This window comes from Pelophylax lessonae (genome assembly GCF_965119305.1).
Source record: "Pelophylax lessonae genome assembly, chromosome: 9".
Classification (NCBI taxonomy): domain Eukaryota; kingdom Metazoa; phylum Chordata; class Amphibia; order Anura; family Ranidae; genus Pelophylax; species Pelophylax lessonae.
The window spans coordinates 659,873-682,336 of record NC_138776.1 but is presented as its reverse complement, the minus strand read 5'-3'; the positions used below and the strand labels follow the sequence as shown (position 1 = coordinate 682,336).

At 52.3% G+C, this 22,464-nt stretch overlaps 1 protein-coding gene across 1 annotated transcript in view; it reads right to left on the bottom strand.

The window, feature by feature from the left end:
* Positions 1-811: 811 nt before the first annotated feature.
* SCNN1A (sodium channel epithelial 1 subunit alpha) overlaps positions 812-22,464 on the bottom strand; it is a 185,626-nt gene continuing 163,973 nt past the window's right edge. The window contains exon 13 of the mRNA XM_082269159.1: positions 812-1,418. Within this exon, the coding sequence (XP_082125285.1) occupies positions 1,026-1,418 (393 nt within the window). The 3' untranslated portion in view covers positions 812-1,025. The remainder of the gene's footprint in view (positions 1,419-22,464) is intronic.

Genomic DNA, 22,464 nt, shown 5'->3' with positions numbered 1-22,464 from the left:
ACGTATTTTTATGATTTACGAGATTTTTATGGTTTGTGCAATGAATTGTTGACCAACATTCCCAATTTGCTGCATATCATTGAATACGTAAAACTCATACAATGGATCTAAATTGGCATTTTTGGTTTGGAGTCGCCATAAGGACCCAATGAGTGTTATAGAGAATGTGAAGGAAGGACATTATAGAGAATGTGAAGATAGGACGTTATAGAGAATGTGAAGGTAGGACATTATAGAGAATGTGAAGATAGGACATTATAGAGAATGTGAAGGTAGGACATTATAGAGAATGTGAAGGTAGGACATTATAGAGAATACGAAGGTAGGACATTATAGAGAATGTGAAGGAAGGACATTATAGAGAATACGAAGGTAGGACATTATAGAGAATGTGAAGGTAGGACATTATAGAGAATACGAAGGTAGGACATTATAGAGAATGTGAAGGTAGGACATTATAGAGAATACGAAGGTAGGACATTATAGAGAATACGAAGGTAGGACATTATAGAGAATACGAAGGTAGGACATTATAGAGAATGTGAAGGTAGGACATTATAGAGAATACGAAGGTAGGACATTATAGAGAATACGAAGGTAGGACATTATAGAGAATACGAAGGTAGGACATTATAGAGAATGTGAAGATAGGACATTATAGAGACTATGAAGGTAGGACGTTATAGAGACTGTGAAGGTAGGACATTATAGAGAATATGAAGATAGGACATTATAGAGAATACGAAGGTAGGACGTTATAGAGAATACGAAGGTAGGACATTATAGAGAATACGAAGGTAGGACATTATAGAGAATATGAAGGTAGGACAGAGCTGATTAATAAGTAGAACAATGTACTTTGTAGTGGAAAACAATAACTTGGTCATTAGGTTAAAAACAAAGAGAAAGTAGGTCAATGTGTTTTCTGTTCTGTGTGCGTTCGTTATATTTTCCCTTCAGATTCTCTCAGTTTACACTGCCCATTGTGTGCTGACTTCATCCTCCTTGGTGTCCCCCCCATCTCCTCATTCGCCTCTCCAGTTGGAATTTCTACGCTGAGACACGTGGCTGCGAATGCTGGATGAGCGAGAGGAGCCGCCTCCCACAGAGTGAAGATCGAGGGTCTCGTAGGCCGGCGGAGGAGTGATATCGGCCACCACCCTCACTTGGTTCTGGGGGGGGAGGTTGTGTGGATTGTGGCTGCTTCTTCGTTCGGTTGCTGCAAAGGAGTCGGGGGTCGGATCTCTCCCGGTTTCTTCTACAGATGGCGTCTTACGGTTGCGGTATCGATGAAGGAGAACGATCAATGAGATGGCAACCACATCAAACACCAACTCGCCCATTTCCACCACTGAAAGGACAGAAGAGCCAAACCAAAGGCTCCATTGGCTGCCCAACAATGACAACAGCGTCACCATCTGAAAAGACAGAAGACACTTTATTACTATTGAAGATACCTGGAGAATATTGGTATAGTACTCATAGAATCCCTGCTAGGCCTTCCAGGACTACTACTCTCAGAATCCCTCCAAAGACTACTACTCTCAGCATCCCTCCAAAGACTACTACTCTCAGAATCCCTCCCAGGAGTTCAAAAAGTATTCCCAGAATCCCTGCCATAACTTACAGAATTCCAACTCTCATAATCATTAACAGGACTTCCAATAGTACTCTCAGAATCCCTCCAAGGACTACTACTCTCAGAATCCCTCCAAGGACTACTACTCTCAGAATCCCTCCCTGGACTTCCAATGGTACTCATAGAATCTCTGCTAGGACTTCCAATGGAACTTCAAGAATCCCAGCTAGGACTTCCAATTATACTCATAGAATCCCTGCTAGGACTTCGAAAGGTACTTATAGAATCTGCCACATGGCTTCCAATTGTATGCCCAGAATCCCTCCCAGGACATTCAGAACTACTACTCTCAGAATTCCTGCCAGGACTTCCAATGGTAGTAATTTAATCCCTTCCAGGGCTTCATGAGTTCCCAGTAATGACGCTGAGCATAGTCCCTGATAAGAAGGGCTGTGTCTTCTATAGAGCTGAGGCCCCTTTCACATGGGCGCCTTCCGTTTTGGTCAGCAGGGGATCCGCTGATCTTCTGCTAATCAGAGCAGTGCGGGGGAGGTGACAGGTCCATGTCTGCTCAGTTTATGTAGAGCGGACACAGACTGAGCCGGCTCTGCCCAGGGAAAACTGACTTATCTGTCCGTTTACATCTGACAACCCTCCAATCCGATCCGCCTACATGGAGGAGAATGGATTCCCTTCCGTTTGTTTTTAGGGGATAAAAACGGGATGGTGGTAGGCGCCGGCGGTGCAATTGGATGTAAGTCTATAGGAGTGAATTGTCTGCCCAATCAGGTCCCTCTGAAAACCTGACCGGTAAAATAGTTAGTCTGGGTGAAAAAAGGCACAAATCCATCCAATAGAAGAAAAAAATATATAATATATATATATATATATATATATATATATATATACACACTGCTCAAAAAAATGAAAGGAACACTTTGAAAACTCATCAGATCTCAATGGGGAAAAATCTCATGCTGGATATCTATACTGGTATGGACTGGGGAATGTGTTAGGATCTATACTGGTATGGACTGGGGAATGTGTTAGGATCTATACTGGTATGGACTGGGGAATGTGTTAGGATCTATACTGGTATGGACTGGACTGGGTAATGTGTTAGGATCTATACTGGTATGGACTGGGTAATGTGTTAGGATCTATACTGGTATGGACTGGACTGGGTAATGTGTTAGGATCTATACTGGTATGGACTGGGTAATGTGTTAGGATCTATACTGGTATGGACTGGGTAATGTGTTAGGATCTATACTGGTATGGACTGGGTAATGTGTGAGGATCTATACTGGTATGGACTGGGTAATGTGTTAGGATCTATACCGGTATGGACTGGGTAATGTGTTAGGATCTATACCGGTATGGACTGGGTAATGTGTTAGGATCTATACCGGTATGGACTGGGTAATGTGTTAGGATCTATACCGGTATGGACTGGGTAATGTGTTAGGATCTATACCGGTATGGACTGGGTAATGTGTTAGGATCTATACCGGTATGGACTGGGTAATGTGTTAGGATCTATACCGGTATGGACTGGGTAATGTGTTAGGATCTATACCGGTATGGACTGGGTAATGTGTTAGGATCTATACCGGTATGGACTGGGTAATGTGTTAGGATCTATACCGGTATGGACTGGGTAATGTGTGAGGATCTATACCGGTATGGACTGGGTAATGTGTTAGGATCTATACTGGTATGGACTGGGTAATGTGTTAGGATCTATACTGGTATGGACTGGGTAATGTGTGAGGATCTATACTGGTATGGACTGGGTAATGTGTTAGGATCTATACTGGTATGGACTGGGTAATGTGTTAGGATCTATACTGGTATGGACTGGGTAATGTGTTAGGATCTATACTGGTATGGACTGGGTAATGTGTGAGGATCTATACTGGTATGGACTGGGTAATGTGTTAGGATCTATACTGGTATGGACTGGGTAATGTGTTAGGATCTATACCGGTATGGACTGGGGAATGTGTTAGGATCTATACTGGTATGGACTGGGGAATGTGTTAGGATCTATACTGGTATGGACTGGACTGGGTAATGTGTTAGGATCTATACTGGTATGGACTGGGTAATGTGTTAGGATCTATACTGGTATGGACTGGACTGGGTAATGTGTTAGGATCTATACTGGTATGGACTGGGTAATGTGTTAGGATCTATACTGGTATGGACTGGGTAATGTGTTAGGATCTATACTGGTATGGACTGGGTAATGTGTGAGGATCTATACTGGTATGGACTGGGTAATGTGTTAGGATCTATACTGGTATGGACTGGGTAATGTGTTAGGATCTATACCGGTATGGACTGGGTAATGTGTTAGGATCTATACTGGTATGGACTGGGTAATGTGTTAGGATCTATACCGGTATGGACTGGGTAATGTGTTAGGATCTATACCGGTATGGACTGGGTAATGTGTTAGGATCTATACCGGTATGGACTGGGGAATGTGTTAGGATCTATACTGGTATGGACTGGGGAATGTGTTAGGATCTATACTGGTATGGACTGGGGAATGTGTTAGGATCTATACTGGTATGGACTGGACTGGGTAATGTGTTAGGATCTATACTGGTATGGACTGGGTAATGTGTTAGGATCTATACTGGTATGGACTGGACTGGGTAATGTGTTAGGATCTATACTGGTATGGACTGGGTAATGTGTTAGGATCTATACTGGTATGGACTGGGTAATGTGTTAGGATCTATACTGGTATGGACTGGGTAATGTGTGAGGATCTATACTGGTATGGACTGGGTAATGTGTTAGGATCTATACTGGTATGGACTGGGTAATGTGTTAGGATCTATACCGGTATGGACTGGGTAATGTGTTAGGATCTATACTGGTATGGACTGGGTAATGTGTTAGGATCTATACCGGTATGGACTGGGTAATGTGTGAGGATCTATACCGGTATGGACTGGGTAATGTGTTAGGATCTATACCGGTATGGACTGGGTAATGTGTTAGGATCTATACCGGTATGGACTGGGTAATGTGTGAGGATCTATACCGGTATGGACTGGGTAATGTGTTAGGATCTATACTGGTATGGACTGGGTAATGTGTTAGGATCTATACCGGTATGGACTGGGTAATGTGTTAGGATCTATACCGGTATGGACTGGGTAATGTGTTAGGATCTATACTGGTATGGACTGGGTAATGTGTTAGGATCTATACCGGTATGGACTGGGTAATGTGTTAGGATCTATACCGGTATGGACTGGGTAATGTGTTAGGATCTATACTGGTATGGACTGGGTAATGTGTTAGGAAGGAAAGGATGCCACATCGTTTGATGGAAATGAAAATGATCACCCTACAGAGGACTTTATTCTGACCAGCTTTATGGAGATGCTGATTTCATTTTCCAGCAGGACTTGGCACCGCCCACACTGCCAAAACTACCAATACCTGGTCACATGATCATGGGATCACTGTGCTTGATTGGCCAGCAAACTGGCCTGACTTAAACCCCATAGAGAATCTGTGGGGTATTAGGAGGAAGATGAGAGACACCAGACCCAACAATGCAGAGGAGCTGAAGGCCGCTATCAAAGCAACCTGAGCTTCCATAACACCTCAGCAGTGCCACAGGCTGATCCCCTCCATGCCACGCCACATTGATGCAGTAATTCATGGAAAAGGAGCCCCGACCAAGTATTGAGTGCCTCCTATACTGTACATGGACAGACTTTTCACTAAGACAACATTTCTGGATTATAAATCTTTTTTTGTATTGGTCTTATGTAATATTCTCATTTTCTGGGATACTGAATTTTGGGGTGTCACTCGCTGGAAGCCAAAATCATCAAATCTCTCACTCTGTGTGTAACTTCTTTAGAAAATATAGTAGATTATCTTTTTGCATAGAATTACTGAAATACTTTCACTTTTTCATGATATTCTAATTTTATGAGATTTACCTGTGTGTATATATATATATATATACACATACACAGTGCCTTGCGAAAGTATTCGGCCCCCATGAACTTTGCGACCTTTTGCCACATTTCAGGCTTCAAACATAAAGATATAAAACTGTAATTTTTTTGTGAAGAATCAACAACAAGTGGGACACAATCATGAGGGGGAACGAAATTTATTGGATATTTCAAACTTTAACAAATAAAAAACTGAAAAATTGGGCGTGCAAAATTATTCAGCCCCCTTAAGTTAATACTTTGTAGCGCCACCTTTTGCTGCGATTACAGCTGTAAGTCGCTTGGGGTATGTCTCTATCAGTTTTGCACATCGAGAGACTGAAATTTTTGCCCATTCCTCCTTGCAAAACAGCTCGAGCTCAGTGAGGTTGGATGGAGAGCGTTTGTGAACAGCAGTTTTCAGTTCTTTCCACAGATTCTCGATTGGATTCAGGTCTGGACTTTGACTTGGCAATTCTAACACCTGGATATGTTTATTTGTGAACCATTCCATTGTAGATTTTGCTTTATGTTTTGGATCATTGTCTTGTTGGAAGACAAATCTCCGTCCCAGTCTCAGGTCTTTTGCAGACTCCATCAGGTTTTCTTCCAGAATGGTCCTGTATTTGGCTCCATCCATCTTCCCATCAATTTTAACCATCTTCCCTGTCCCTGCTGAAGAAAAGCAGACCCAAACCATGATGCTGCCACCACCATGTTTCACAGTGGGGATGGTGTGTTCAGGGTGATGAGCTGTGTTGCTTTTACACCAAACATAACGTTTTACATTGTTGCCAAAAAGTTTGATTTTGGTTTCATCTGAGCAGAGCCCCTTCTTCCACATGTTTGGTGTCTCCCAGGTGGCTTGTGGGAAACTTTAAAGGACACTTTTTATGGATATCTTTAAGAAATGTCTTTCTTCTTGCCACTCTTCCATAAAGGGCAGATTTGTGCAGTATACGACTGATTGTTGTCCTATGGACAGAGTCTCCCACCTCAGCTGTAGATCTCTGCAGTTCATCCAGAGTGATCATGGGCCTCTTGGCTGCATCTCTGATCAGTCTTCTCCTTGTATGAGCTGAAAGTTTAGAGGGACGGCCAGGTCTTCGTAGATTTGCAGTGGTCTGATACTCCTTCCATTTCAATATTATCGCTTGCACAGTGCTCCTTGGGATGTTTAAAGCTTGGGAAATCTTTTTGTATCAAAATCCGGCTTTAAACTTCTCCACAACAGTATCTCGGACCTGCCTGGTGTGTTCCTTGTTCTTCATGATACTCTCTGCGCTTTAAACGGACCTCTGAGACTATCACAGTGCAGGTGCATTTATACGGAGACTTGATTACACACAGGTGGATTCTATTTATCATCATTAGTCATTTAGGGCAACATTGGATCATTCAGAGATCCTCACTGAACTTCTGGAGAGAGTTTGCTGCACTGAAAGTAAAGGGGCTGAATAATTTTGCACACCCAATTTTTCAGTTTTTTATTTGTTAAAAACGTTTGAAATATCCAATAAATTTCGTTCCACTTCATGATTGCGTCCCACTTGTTGTTGATTCTTCACAAAAAATTACAGTTTTATATCTTTATGTTTGAAGCCTGAAATGTGGCAAAAGGTCGCAAAGTTCAAGGGGGCCGAATACTTTCGCAAGGCACTGTAATTCGGCTTCCATGGAAATATAAATGGAATGTTTGAGTCATGCTGCGTGCGATGTGTGTGAAGTTGGAGGTACACAGGTGATGGGGGTGGGATGGGGTGGGGGGGGGGGGGTTATGCTGGGACAGGAAGGCCCCCGGGGCACACAGGTGAGGTAGAACATGCTCAGTATACAGCCATATATCCTATGAATGCGGATCTCCGTCATGCGTTGTATCGGGAAGAGTTTTGACTTCCCAGCCGGGACGCCTCCCATTCCGCAAACTTTCATATCTGATTTCAGAAGGTTGAAGAGCACTTGGGGGCCCCCATGGCTGCTTTGGGCCCCAGGGGTTGGAAGGGGATACCAATCAGAAGGCTGATTTTAGGTACATGAACCCGTGTTATTTATTTTTATTACATTTTAGTGCTACATGCACAGGGCAGCTCACTGGAATGGCGTTGCGTTTTGCGCATTTTGACACGGTTGTTGTGTGTAAAGTTTGAGACGCCATTAACAATAAATGGAAATGCATTTCATGTGCGTGTGGAAAAATGTACGTTTTGGTGCAAGATTATGGAATGCTGAAATGTGAATGGAGCTTTAAAAAGGACAGAGTGTCAGCCTCCTCTGCCAGACCGGGCAGAGCGTCAGCCTTCTCTAGCAGAGTGTCAGCCTCCTCCGGCAGCCCGGAAAGAGTGTCAGCCTCCTCCAGCAGAGTGTCAGCCTCCTCCGGCAGCCCGGACAGAGTGTCAGCCTCCTCCAGCAGAGTGTCAGCCTCCTCCGGCAGCCCGGACAGAGTGTCAGCCTCCTCCAGCAGAGTGTCAGCCTCCTCCGGCAGCCCGGGCAGAGTGTCAGCCTCCTCAGGCAGCCCGGACAGAGCGTCAGCCTCCTCCAGCTGAGTGTCAGCCTCCTCCTGCAGCCTGGGCAGAGTGTCAGCCTCCTCCAGCAGCCCAGACAGCGCGTCAGCCTCCTCCGGTAGAGTGTCAGCCTCCTCCGGCAGAGTGTCAGCCTCCTCCGGCAGAGTGTCAGCCTCCTCCGGCAGAGTGTCAGCCTCCTCCGGCAGACCGTCAGCCTCCTCCGGCAGACCGTCAGCCTCCTCCGGCAGACCGTCAGCCTCCTCCGGCAGACCGTCAGCCTCCTCCGGCAGACCGTCAGCCTCCTCCGGCAGACCGGACAGAGTGTCAGCCTTCTCCGGCAGCCCGGACAGAGTGTCAGCCTTCTCCGGCAGCCCGGACAGAGTGTCAGCCTTCTCCGGCAGAGTGTCAGCCTCCTCAGGCAGCCCGGACAGAGCATCAACCTCCTCAGGCAGCCCGGACAGAATGTCAGCCTCCTCCGGCAGCCCGGACAGAGTGTCAGCCTCCTCCGGCAGAGTGTCAGCCTCCTCTGGCAGACCGGGCAGAGTGTCAGCCTCCTCCAGTAGAGTGTCAGCCTCCTCCGGCAGCTGGGACAGTGTGTCAGCCTCCTCCGGCAGCCCGGACAGAGTGTCAGCCTCCTAAGGCAGCCTGGGCAGAGCGTTAGCCTCCCCTGGCAGCCTGGACAGAGCATCAGCCTCCTCCGGCAAAGTGTCAGCCTCCTCCGGCAGCCCGGACAGAGCGTCAGCCTCCTCCAGCTGAGTGTTAGCCTCCTCCTGCAGCCTGGGCAGAGTGTCAGCCTCCTCCTGCAGCCTGGGCAGAGTGTCAGCCTCCTCCAGCAGAGTGTCAGCCTCCTCCGGCAGCCCAGACAGCGCGTCAGCCTCCTCCGGTAGAGTGTCAGCCTCCTCCGGCAGCCCGGGCAGAGAGTCGGCCTCCTCCGGCAGCCCAGACAGAGTGTCAGCCTCCTCCGGCGGCCCGGGCAGAGTGTCGGCCTCCTCCGGCAGCCCGGGCAGAGCCTCAGCCTCCTCCAGCTGAGTGTCAGCCTCCTCCAGCAGCCCAGACAGCGCGTCAGCCTCCTCCGGTAGAGTGTCAGCCTCCTCCGGCAGAGTGTCAGCCTCCTCCGGCAGAGTGTCAGCCTCCTCCGGCAGAGTGTCAGCCTCCTCCGGCAGACCGTCAGCCTCCTCCGGCAGACCGTCAGCCTCCTCCGGCAGACCGTCAGCCTCCTCCGGCAGACCGTCAGCCTCCTCCGGCAGACCGTCAGCCTCCTCCGGCAGACCGTCAGCCTCCTCCGGCAGACCGGACAGAGTGTCAGCCTTCTCCGGCAGCCCGGACAGAGTGTCAGCCTTCTCCGGCAGCCCGGACAGAGTGTCAGCCTTCTCCGGCAGAGTGTCAGCCTCCTCAGGCAGCCCGGACAGAGCATCAACCTCCTCAGGCAGCCCGGACAGAATGTCAGCCTCCTCCGGCAGCCCGGACAGAGTGTCAGCCTCCTCCGGCAGAGTGTCAGCCTCCTCTGGCAGACCGGGCAGAGTGTCAGCCTCCTCCAGTAGAGTGTCAGCCTCCTCCGGCAGCTGGGACAGTGTGTCAGCCTCCTCCGGCAGCCCGGACAGAGTGTCAGCCTCCTAAGGCAGCCTGGGCAGAGCGTTAGCCTCCCCTGGCAGCCTGGACAGAGCATCAGCCTCCTCCGGCAAAGTGTCAGCCTCCTCCGGCAGCCCGGACAGAGCGTCAGCCTCCTCCAGCTGAGTGTTAGCCTCCTCCTGCAGCCTGGGCAGAGTGTCAGCCTCCTCCTGCAGCCTGGGCAGAGTGTCAGCCTCCTCCAGCAGAGTGTCAGCCTCCTCCGGCAGCCCAGACAGCGCGTCAGCCTCCTCCGGTAGAGTGTCAGCCTCCTCCGGCAGCCCGGGCAGAGAGTCGGCCTCCTCCGGCAGCCCAGACAGAGTGTCAGCCTCCTCCGGCGGCCCGGGCAGAGTGTCGGCCTCCTCCGGCAGCCCGGGCAGAGCCTCAGCCTCCTCTGGCAGAGTGTTAGCCTCCTCCTACAGCCCGGTTTGAGTGTCAGCCTCCTCCAGCAGCCCGGGCAGAGCGTCCGCCTCCTCCAGCAGAGTGTCAGCCTCCTCCGGCAGCCCAGACAGCGCGTCAGCCTCCTCCGGTAGAGTGTCAGCCTCCTCCGGCAGCCCGGGCAGAGAGTCGGCCTCCTCCGGCAGCCCAGACAGAGTGTCAGCCTCCTCCAGCAGCCCGGGCAGAGCCTCAGCCTCCTCTGGAAGAGTGTCAGCCTCCTCCAGCAGCCCGGGCAGAGCCTTAGCCTCCTCTGGCAGAGTGTTAGCCTCCTCCCACAGCCCGGGCAGAGTGTCAGCCTCCTCCGGTAGAGTGTCAGCCTCCGCCGGCAGCCCAGACAGAGTGTCAGCCTCCTCCGGTAGAGTGTCAGCCTCCTCCGGCAGCCCAGACAGCGCGTCAGCCTCCTCCGGCAGCCCAGACAGAGTGTCAGCCTCCTCCGGTAGAGTGTCAGCCTCCTCCGGCAGCCCAGACAGCGCGTCAGCCTCCTCCGGTAGAGTGTCAGCCTCCTCCGGCAGCCCAGACAGAGTGTCAGCCTCCTCCGGCAGCCCGGGCAGAGAGTTGGCCTCCTCCGGCAGCCCAGACAGAGTGTCAGCCTCCTCCAGCAGCCCGGGCAGAGCCTCAGCCTCCTCTGGCAGAGTGTTAGCCTCCTCCCACAGCCTGGTTTGAGTGTCAGCCTCCTCCAGCAGCCCGGGCAGAGCCTCAGTCTCCTCTGGAAGAGTGTCAGCCTCCTCCAGCAGCCCGGGCAGAGCCTTAGCCTCCTCTGGCAGAGTGTTAGCCTCCTCCCACAGCCCGGGCAGAGTGTCAGCCTCCTCCCGCAGCCCGGGCAGAGCGTCGGCCTCCTTCGGCAACGTGTCAGTCTCCTCCGGCAGCCCGGACAGAGCATCAGTCTCCTCTGGCAGAGTGTCAGCCTCCTCGGGCAGCCCGGACAGAGTGTCAGCCTCCTCGGGCAGCCCGGACAGAGTGTCAGCCTCCTCGGGCAGAGTGTCAGCCTCCTCCGGCAGCCCGGACAGAGCGTCAACCTCCTGCGGCAAAGTGTCAGCCTTCTCCGGCAGCCCGGTCAGAGCGTCAGCCTCCTCCGGCAGAGTGTCAGCCTCCTCCAGCAGCCCGGACAGAGTGTCAGTCTCCTCCGGCAGAGTGTCAGCCTCCTCAGGCAGCCCGGACAGAGCGTCAACCTCCTCAGGCAGCCCGGACAGAATGTCAGCCTCCTCCGGCAGCCCGGCAGAGTGTCAGCCTCCTCCGGCAGAGTGTCAGCCTCCTCCGGCAGACCGGGCAGAGTGTCAGCCTCCTCCAGTAGAGTGTCAGCCTCCTCCGGCAGCTGGGACAGTGTGTCAGCCTCCTCCGGCAGCCCGGACAGAGTGTCAGCCTCCTACGGCAGCCTGGGCAGAGCGTCAGCCTCCCCTGGCAGCCTGGACAGAGCATCAGCCTCCTCTGGCAAAGTATCAGCCTCCTCCGGCAGCCCGGACAGAGCGTCAGCCTCCTCCTGCAGCCTGGGCAGAGTGTCACCCTCCTCCAGCAGCCCGGGCAGAGCGTCCGCCTCCTCCAGCAGAGTGTCAGCCTCCTCCGGCAGCCCAGACAGCGCGTCAGCCTCCTCCGGTAGAGTGTCAGCCTCCTCCGGCAGCCTGGGCAGAGAGTCGGCCTCCTCCGGCAGCCCAGACAGAGTGTCAGCCTCCTCCGGCAGCCCGGGCAGAGAGTCGGCCTCCTCCGGCAGCCCGGGCAGAGAGTCGGCCTCCTCCGGCAGCCCGGGCAGAGCCTCAGCCTCCTCTGGCAGAGTGTTAGCCTCCTCCCACAGCCCGGTTTGAGTGTCAGCCTCCTCCAGCAGCCCGGGCAGAGCCTCAGTCTCCTCTGGAAGAGTGTTAGCCTCCTCCCACAGCCCGGGCAGAGTGTTAGCCTCCTCCGGCAGCCTGGGCAGAGTGTAAGCCTCCTCCTGCAGCCCGGGCAGAGTGTCGGCCTCCTCCCGCAGCCCGGGCAGAGTGTCGGCCTCCTCCCGCAGCCCGGGCAGAGAGTCGGCCTCCTCCCGCAGCCCGGGCAGAGAGTCGGCCTCCTCTGGCAGAGTGTTAGCCTCCTCCCACAGCCCGGTTTGAGGGTCAGCCTCCTCCGGCGGCCCGGGCAGAGTGTCAGCCTCCTCCGGCGGCCCGGGCAGAGTGTCAGCCTCCTCCGGCAGAGTGTCAGCCTCCTCCGGCAGCCCGGTCAGAGCGTCAGCCTCCTCCGGCAGAGTGTCAGCCTCCTCCCGCAGCCCGGGCAGAGTGTCGGCCTCCTCCCGCAGCCCGGGCAGAGAGTCGGCCTCCTCCCGCAGCCCGGGCAGAGAGTCGGCCTCCTCTGGCAGAGTGTTAGCCTCCTCCCACAGCCCGGTTTGAGTGTCAGCCTCCTCCGGCGGCCCGGGCAGAGGGTCAGCCTCCTCCGGCGGCCCGGGCAGAGTGTCAGCCTCCTCCGGCGGCCCGGGCAGAGTGTCAGCCTCCTCCGGCAGAGTGTCAGCCTCCTCCGGCAGCCCGGTCAGAGCGTCAGCCTCCTCCGGCAGAGTGTCAGCCTCCTCCAGCAGCCCGGACAGAGTGTTAGCCTCTTCCGGCAGCCCAGACAGCACGTCAGCCTCCTCCAGTAGAGTGTCAGCCTCCTCCGGCAGCCCGGGCAGAGTGTCAGCCTCCTCCGGCGGCCCGGGCAGAGTGTCAGCCTCCTCCGGCGGCCCGGGCAGAGTGTCAGCCTCCTCCGGCGGCCCGGGCAGAGTGTCAGCCTCCTCCGGCGGCCCGGGCAGAGTGTCAGCCTCCTCCGGCAGCCCGGACAGAGTGTCAGCCTTCTCCTGCAGCCCGGACAGAGTGTCAGCCTTCTCCGGCAGAGTGTCAGCCTCCTCCGGCAGCCTGGGCAGAGTGTCAGCCTCCTCCGGCAGCCCGGACAGAGTGTCAGCCTTCTCCGGCAGCCCGGACAGAGTGTCAGCCTTCTCCGGCAGAGTGTCAGCCTCCTCCGGCAGCCTGGGCAGAGCGTCAGCCTCCCCTGGCAGCCCGGACAGAGCGTCAGCCTCCTGCGGAAAAGTGTCAGCCTTCTCCGGCAGCCCGGTCAGAGCATCAGCCTCCTCCGGCAGAGTGTCAGCCTCCTCCAGCAGCCCGGACAGAGTGTCAGCCTCCTCCAGCAGCCCGGACAGAGTGTTAGCCTCCTCCAGCAGCCCAGACAGCACGTCAGCCTCCTCCGGTAGAGTGTCAGCCTCCTCCGGCAGCCCGGACAGCGCATCAGCCTCCTCCGGCAGCCCGGGCAGAGTGTCAGCCTCCTCCGGCAGCCCGGGCAGAGTGTCAGCCTCCTCCGGCAGCCCGGGCAGAGTGTCAGCCTCCTCCGGCAGCCCGGGCAGAGTGTCAGCCTTCTCCGGCAGCCCGGGCAGAGTGTCAGCCTCCTCCGGCAGCCCGGACAGAGTGTCAGCATCCTCCGGCAGCCAGGACAGAGTGTCAGCCTCCTCCGGCAGCCAGGACAGAGCGTCAGCCTCCTGCGGCAGAGTGTCAGCCTCCTCCAGCAGCCCGGACAGAGTGTTAGCCTCTTCCGGCAGCCCAGACAGCACGTCAGCCTCCTCCAGTAGAGTGTCAGCCTCCTCCGGCAGCCCGGGCAGAGTGTCAGTCTCCTCCGGCAGCCCGGACAGAGCATCAGTCTCCTCCGGCAGAGTGTCAGCCTCCTCCGGCAGCCCGGGCAGAGTGTCAGCCTCCTCCGGCAGCCCGGGCAGAGTGTCAGCCTCCTCCGGCAGCCCGGGCAGAGTGTCAGCCTCCTCCGGCAGCCAGGACAGAGGGTCAGCCTCCTCCGGCAGCCCGGACAGAGGGTCAGCCTCCTCCGGCAGCCCGGACAGAGGGTCAGCCTCCTCCGGCAGCCCGGACAGAGGGTCAGCCTCCTCCGGCAGCCCGGACAGAGGGTCAGCCTCCTCCGGCAGCCCGGGCAGAGTGTCAGCCTCCTCCGGCAGCCCGGACAGAGGGTCAACCTCCTCCGGCAGCCCGGACAGAGGGTCAACCTCCTCCGGCAGCCCGGACAGAGGGTCAGCCTGCTCCGGCAGCCCGGGCAGAGTGTCAGCCTCCTCCGGCAGCCCGGACAGAGGGTCAGCCTCCTCCGGCAGAGTGTCAGCCTCCTCCGGCAACCTGGGCAGAGTGTCACCCTCCTCCGGCAGCCTGGGCAGAGTGTCAGCCTCCTCCCGCAGGTTGGGCAGAGTGTCAGCCTCCTCCCGCAGGTTGGGCAGAGTGTCAGCCTCCTCCCGCAGGTTGGGCAGAGTGTCAGCCTCCTCCGGCAGCCCGGACAGAGTGTCAGCTATCACTCCAGTGTTTGGTGAGAGGACAGCTTCTATGATGGCTTTACATTCTGACTCTGTACCAATACTGTGTTGCTCTGACAGGGAGAGAATACAAGTGAAGAATAGCACACACACCTATCCCTGAGTGCACCATCATAACAACCTAAGGGCTCTTTCACATGTGTGGTGGATTGTGGTGCCCTATGAAGAGTGATGTGTGTTTGGATTGCATTTCAGAGGATATTTGAAATGCAGTGACTCCTCCTCGCCACCCGATTTAACCATATAATGCCCCACTATGGCACATGGTTGTGGCGCGGCCCAACTGAACTGAATGGGTGAGTTTTACAAACTCTGCACCCTGAGATAGATTTTAGATACCATGGATGCATTTGTGAGGCTTTATAAAAGCCCAACACCGGTGTAAACGTAACCATTCCGAGTATTATAAATGCCCAACACCGGTGTAAACGTAACCATTCCGAGTATTATAAATGCCCAACACCGGTGTAAACGTAACCATTCCGAGTATTATAAATGCCCAACACCGGTGTAAACGTAACCATTCCGAGTATTATAAATGCCCAATAAATGCCCAGTAGGGGTCCAGGACAACCTGGGCTCTAGCGATCACAGGATGATCACATTTAGCGTAAATAACAATATAGCAAGGCAAGTGGGGAAGATAAGAACCCTAAACTTCAGACGGGCAAACTTTCCAAAATTGTGCTCATTGATAGAAAGGGTAAACTGGGACCAAACCCTGGGACCACTGACCACAGAGGAAAAATGGGAATGCTTTAGGAACATATTAAGCAAAGGCATCTTGCAGTGCATTCCTATGGGAAATAAATTTAGAAGAGACAAAGCCAAACCTGGCTGGCTAAACCGTAGCGTTAAAAAACTTATTAGGGGAAAAAAATTGGCCTTCAGGAAATATAAATTAGAGGGCACAGTATCGGCTTTCGACAAATACAAGGAGGCAAATAGGAAGTGTAAACACGAAATCAAAAATGGCTAAAATAGACTTTGAGAGGAAAATAGCGGAGGATAGTAAAAAAAACCCAAAGAAATTCTTTAAGTATATCAACAGCAAAAAAACTAGGGCAGAGCATATTGCACACATAATTAACGATGATGGGAGGATGGTTACAGAGGACACTGAAAAAGCAACCGTGCTGAATTCTTTTTTCTGGTCAGTCTTTACACAGGAAACGGAGGGGTACACTGACCATGACTGTATGGGGGTACACTGACCATGACTGTATGGGGTACACTGACCATGACTGTATGGAGTACACTGACCATGACTGTATGGTTAGTAGTAATACACAGGACTTGCCACTATGGCTAACAGAGGGTGAAATCAGGGAAAGGCTGGATAAACTTAACAAAAACAAATCACCAGGCCCGGATGGCGTACATCCGAGAGTACTCAAGGAACTCAGTAAGGTTATATCCAGACCACTGTTCCTGATCTTTGCTGACAGTATTAGGACAGGAGATGTACCAGGGGATTGGAGGAAAGCTAACGTGATTCCGATATTCAAAAAGGGTCAGAGGCATATACCGGGAAATTATAGGCCTGTCAGTCTGACATCAGTAGTATGCAAACTTCTGGAAGGGATGATAAGGGACTATATCGTAGAGTTTGCTAAGGACAACAGCATCATCAGCAGTAACTAGCACGGGTTTACAAATGGGCGTTCTTGTCAAACCAATCTCTTAACATTCTACGAGGAGGTGAGCTGTGAGCTAGATAGGGGCAGACCAGTGGATGTGGGGTACCTGGATAGGGGCAGACCAGTGGATGTGGTGTACTTGGATTTCGCTAAGGCGTTTGATACAGTTCCCCACAAACGGTTAATTTATAAAATAAGGTCTGCAGGTATTGACAGCAGGGTTTGCTCTTGGATACGGAACTGGCTAAAAGGGCGTGTCCAAAGGGTGGTAATAAACAGCGCATACTCAGACTGGTCTGGGGTGGTAAGCGGGGGGCCCCAAGGCTCAGTCCTGGGACCAACCTTGTTCAATTTATTCATAAACAGCATTGAGGTCGGGATCAGGAGTTCGATATCAGTTTTTGCAGATGACACAAAATTGGGCAGGGCAATAACTGCACAGCATGAAGCAGATATCCTACAGAATGATCTGGACAAAATAACAGAGTGGGCAACGACATGGCAAATGAGGTTTAATGTGGAGAAGTGTAAGGTTTTGCACTTGGGGACTAAAAACATAAAAGCACAATACACGTTAGGAGGGGAACCCTTGGGGGAATCAAAAATGGAGAAAGATCTGGGAGTCTTGGTTGATGATAGATTAGGCAACAGCATGCAATGTCAAGCGGCAGCTGCCAAAGCCAGCAGAATATTAGCATGCATAAAGAAAGGGATGTATTCCAGAGATAAGACTATAATCCTTCCACTTTATAAAACTCTGGTCCGACCGCATCTGGAGTATTCTGTCCAGTTCTGGTCGCCAGTCCTCAGGAGGGATGTGTTGGAGCTGGAGAGAGTCCAGAGAAGGGCAACTAAACTGATTAGGGGATTGGAGGACCTTAACTATGAAGAGCGTCTACAATCGCTCGATTTATTCTCCCTGGAGAAGAGACGTCTGAGGGGGGACATGATAGCAATTTATAAATATCTCAATGGTGATCTTGGCATAGAAAAACAGCTGTTCAGTCATAGAGAGTGCATGAGGACTCGAGGGCAAACAATGCGATTAGAGGAGAAGCGTTTTAACCTCAGGCAACGTGGGGGGATCTTTACTGTTAGGGCTACAAGAGTGTGGAATTCTCTACCACAAGAGGTGGTTTCTGCGGGTAGTATGGTGGCTTTCAAAAGACTCTTAGACTTACATCTCAAGGATCAGAACATTCAGGGGTATGAGAGATGATTACAGCCACACACACCTACACAGGGGGAACTGGATGGACTATTGTCTTTATTCAACCTCACCTACTATGTAACTATGTAACACCCGTGGAAACGTAACCATTCCGAGTATTATAAATGCTCTTCTTTGATTAGGAATACTGACAGGGAAAGAATACAAGTTAATAATCGCACCACCCCCCGGACCGGAGTATTACCCTTATTACAGCCTAGTGGGCATTCAGAGTATTACAATGGTGGATTGCTCGCTCGGTGGTGACATCAATGCCACCTGCAGTTGGAAACTCCATTGAAGCGATTCTTTGCTGATGGAGTTTTCAGCAGACAGAACGTTATTATTACACGGCTCATCGTTCTATAAATGACGAGCGGAAACTTTCATCCCCCCCCCCCCCCCCCCCCCACAGAGCTGCAGAAAACCGCCGCAGGGGATAAAAGTGTGAAAAGTGTGCAAATCAGCCGCCAGCTGCAGATTATCAGATAGAAGATGGGAGATGGGCCCTGCGATGTGTAATGTGGTCACAGCAGACCGCAGGATGATTGCAGAAGGTTATAATATAACCATCTGCCCACGGCTCCTCCCCCCTCCCCCTCACTCATTGGGCAGGCAGTGGCATTATGGGGCATGACGATACCTCCTCCAATTATCACTTCTAGAGAAACTCTCACCTCGCCTTTCTCTGCAAAGTGAACCCCCCCCCCCGACCCGTTATACTCAGCTTAGGTGCACCCCCCTGATTTGTTATACTCACCTTAGGTGCACCCCCCTGACCCATTATACTCATCCTAGGGCCACCCCCCTGACTCGGTATACTCATCCTAGGGCCACCCCCCTGACTCGGTATACTCATCCTAGGGCCACCCCCCTGACTCGGTATACTCATCCTAGGGCCACCCCCCTGACTCGGTATACTCATCCTAGGGCCACCCCCCTGACTCGGTATACTCATCCTAGGGCCACCCCCCTGACTCGGTATACTCACCTTACATGCGCTCCCCTGCAGCCAGCATTGAAATTTGCTTTGTGGTAAACCCAGGAGAGTGGTGCCAGGAGAGTTGCGCCATCACCTCCCCAGTCATATGACAGCGCTCAGGGCTAGTGATTGGCTACCAGAGCCAGGCACCATCACAGCAGACTGTCACATGATCCTCTGAAGCACGGCCACCATTAGAAATCACAGGGCTCTGTATAGACTACCTGACAGGACCTTCCTCAACTCCTGTAGGGTGTCAGGAGTGTGTAATGTACAGAGTGCAGGGGTCAGGAGTGTGTAATGTACAGAGTGCAGGGGTCAGGAGTGTGTAATGTACAGAGTGCGGGGGTCAGGAATGTGTAATGTACAGAGTGCAGGGGTCAGGAGTGTGTAATGTACAGAGTGCAGGAGAAAGGAGTGTGTAATGTACAGAGTGCAGGGGTCAGGAGTGTGTAATGTACAGAGTGCAGGGGTCAAGAGTGTGTAATGTACAGAGTGCAGGGGTCAGGAGTGTGTAATGTACAGAGTGCGGGGGTCAGGAATGTGTAATGTACAGAGTGCAGGGGTCAGGAGTGTGTAATGTACAGAGTGCAGGGTTTAGGAGTGTGTAATGTACAGAATGCAGGGGACAGGAGTGTGTAATGTACAGAGTGCAGGGGACAGGAGTGTGTAATGTACAGAGTGCAGGGGACAGGAGTGTGTAATGTACAGAGTGCAGGGGACAGGGGTCAGGAGTGTGTAATGTACAGAGTGCAGGGGTCAGGGGTCAGGAGTATGTAATGTACAGAGTGCAGGGGACAGGAGTGTGTAATGTACAGAGTGCAGGGGACAGGAGTGTGTAATGTACAGAGTGCAGGGGACAGGAGTGTGTAATGTACAGAGTGCAGGGGTCAGGGGTCAGGAGTATGTAATGTACAGAGTGCAGGGGACAGGAGTGTGTAATGTACAGAGTGCAGGGGACAGGAGTGTGTAATGTACAGAGTGCAGGGGACAGGAGTGTGTAATGTACAGAGTGCAGGGGACAGGAGTGTGTTATGTACAGAGTGCAGGGGACAGGAGTGTGTAATGTACAGAGTGCAGGGGACAGGGGTCAGGAGTGTGTAATGTACAGAGTGCAGGGGTCAGGGGTCAGGAGTGTGTAATGTACAGAGTGCAGGGTTTAGGAGTGTGTAATGTACAGAGTGCGGGGGTCAGGAATGTGTAATGTACAGAGTGCAGGGGACAGGAGTGTGTAGTGTACAGAGTGCAGGGGTCAGGAATGTGTAATGTACAGAGTGCAGGGGTCAGGAGTGTGTAATGTACAGAGTGCGGGGGTCAGGAGTATGTAATGTACAGAGTGCAGGGGACAGGAGTGTGTAATGTACAGAGTGCAGGGGTCAGGAGTGTGTAATGTACAGAGTGCAGGGGACAGGAGTGTGTAATGTACAGAGTGCAGGGGACAGGAGTGTGTAATGTACAGAGTGCAGGGGACAGGAGTGTGTAATGTACAGAGTGCAGGGGACAGGAGTGTGTAATGTACAGAGTGCAGGGGACAGGAGTGTGTAATGTACAGAGTGCAGGGGTCAGGAGTGTGTAATGTACAGAATACAGGGGTCAGGAGTGTGTAATGTACAGAGTGCAGGGGACAGGAGTGTGTAATGTACATAGTGCAGGGGTCAGGAATGTGTAATGTACAGAGTGCAGGGGTCAGGAGTGTGTAATGTACAGAGTGCGGGGGACAGGAGTGTGTAATGTACAGAGTGCAGGGGTTAGGAGTGTGTAATGTACAGAGTGCAGGGTTTAGGAGTGTGTAATATACAGAGTGCTGGGGTCAGGAGTGTGTAATGTACAGAGTGTAGGGGTCAGGAGTGTGTAATGTACAGAGTGCGGGGGACAGGAGTGTGTAAGGTACAGAGTGCAGGGGACAGGAGTGTGTAATGTACAGAGTGCAGGGGACAGGAGTATGTAATGTACAGAGTGCAGGGGTCAGGAGTGTGTAATGTACAGAGTGCAGGGGTCAGGAGTGTGTAATGTACAGAGTGCGGGGGACAGGAGTGTGTAAGGTACAGAGTGCAAGGGACAGGAGTGTGTAATGTACAGAGTGCAGGGGACAGGGTATGTAATGTACAGAGTGCAGGGGTCAGGAGTATGTAATGCGCAGAGTGCAGGGGTCAGGGGACAGGAGTGTGTAATGTACAGAGTGCAGGGGACAGGAGTGTGTAATGTACAGAGTGCAGGGGTCAGGAGTGTGTAATGTACAGAGTGCAGGGGTCAGGAGTGTGTAATGTACAGAGTGCAGGGACAGGAGTGTTTAATGTACAGAGTGCAGGGACAGGAGTGTGTAATGTACAGAGTGCAGGGGTCAGGAGTGTGTAATGTACAGAGTGCAGGGGTCAGGAGTGTGTAATGTACAGAGTGCAGGGGTCAGGAGTGTGTAATGTACAGAGTGCAGGGGTCAGGAGTGTGTAATGTACAGAGTGCAGGGGTCAGGAGTGTGTAATGTACAGAGTGCAGGGGTCAGGAGTGTGTAATGTACAGAGTGCAGGGGACAGGAGTGTGTAATGTACAGAGTGCAGGGGACAGGAGTGTGTAATGTACAGAGTGCAGGGGTCAGAAGTGTGTAAGGTACAGTGTGCGTGGGACAGGAGTGTGTAATGTACAGAGTGCAGGGGTCAGGAGTGTGTAATGTACAGAGTGCAGGGGTCAGGAGTGTGTAATGTACAGAGTGCAGGGGTCAGGAGTGTGTAATGTACAGAGTGCAGGGGTCAGGAGTGTGTAATGTACAGAGTTCAGGGGTCAGGAGTGTGTAATGTACAGAGTGCTGTGGACAGGAGTGTGTAATGTACAGAGTGCAGGGGTCAGGAGTGTGTAATGTACAGAGTGCTGGGGACAGGAGTGTGTAATGTACAGAGTGCTGGGGACAGGAGTGTGTAATGTACAGAGTGCAGGGGTCAGGAGTGTGTAATGTACAGAGTGCAGGGGTCAGGAGTGTGTAATGTACAGAGTGCAGGGGTCAGATATAACCCCTTGAACCCCATGCTAGCACACTGCACATGGTTGTAGAGTGACCTCATCCACTTAAATAGGTCATGCTAAAGTGCCAGCCAGGGGGTATAATTCCATTGTTACCATGGCATGGGTATTGCCTTTGCAGCTAAAGGGGGAGCAGATGGGGGATGGTATAGAACGTGACTCCAGCTTTGACCTCCTTTTAAACGCCGGTGTGAACAATCCCTTAGAGGAGTCCCTGAGAAATACAATAAATCCAGAGAGGATTCCGTTCAGCACCCCTCCCCCACATCTACGTAACGAGTCGTGGCTGCGCATTATCCTGGAGACTCCGGTTTGGAGAGGAAATGTATGCTTGGCAATTAAGAACATTTAATTGGTTTGGAGGAAACCGGTTCTACCGGCCGAGCGATTCATCCATCATGCAAATCACTTCTACCTTCCAGAGCATCCGGAAAGTTCTCACAGCGCTTCCCTTCCTCCACATTTTATGTTACAGCCGCAGTCCAACATGGATTCCATTCATTATTTCCCTCCAAATTCTACAAACCCCTCCCCCATAATGACAACGTGAGAGAAATTTGTTTGAAATCTTTGCAAATTTATTAAAAATAAAAAAGGAAATAATCCCATGTACATAAGTATTCACACCCTTTGCCATGTACATAAGTATTCACCCCCTTTGCTCAATACTTTGGTGAAGCTCCTTTGGCACCAATTCCAGCCTCCAGTATTTCTGAGTAGGATGCTACAAGCTTGGCACTCCTATTTTTGGGCAGTTTCTCCCATTCTTCTTTGCAGGACCTCTCAAGCTCCATCAGGTTGGATGGGGGAGGGTCGGTGCTCAGCCATTTTCAGATCTCTCCAGAGATGTCCAATCGGGTTCAAGTCTGGGCTCTGGCTGGGCCACTCAAGGACATTCACAGAGTTGTCCCGTAGCCACTCCTTTGTTATCTTGGCTGTGTGCTTAGGGTCGTTGTCCTGTTGGAAGATGAACCTTCACCACAGTCTGAGGTCCAGAGCGCTCTGGAGAAGGTTTTCATCAAGGATGTCTCGGTACATTGCTGCATTCATCTTTCCCTCCATCCTGACTAGTCTCCCAGTTCCTCCCCACAGCATGACGCTGCCACCACCATGCTTCACAGTAGGGATGGTATTGGCCAGGTGATGGGCGTTGCCTGGTTTCCTCCAGACATGACGCTTGCCATTCAGGCCAAAGAGTTCAATCTTTGTATCATCAGAGCAGAGAATTTTGTTTCTCA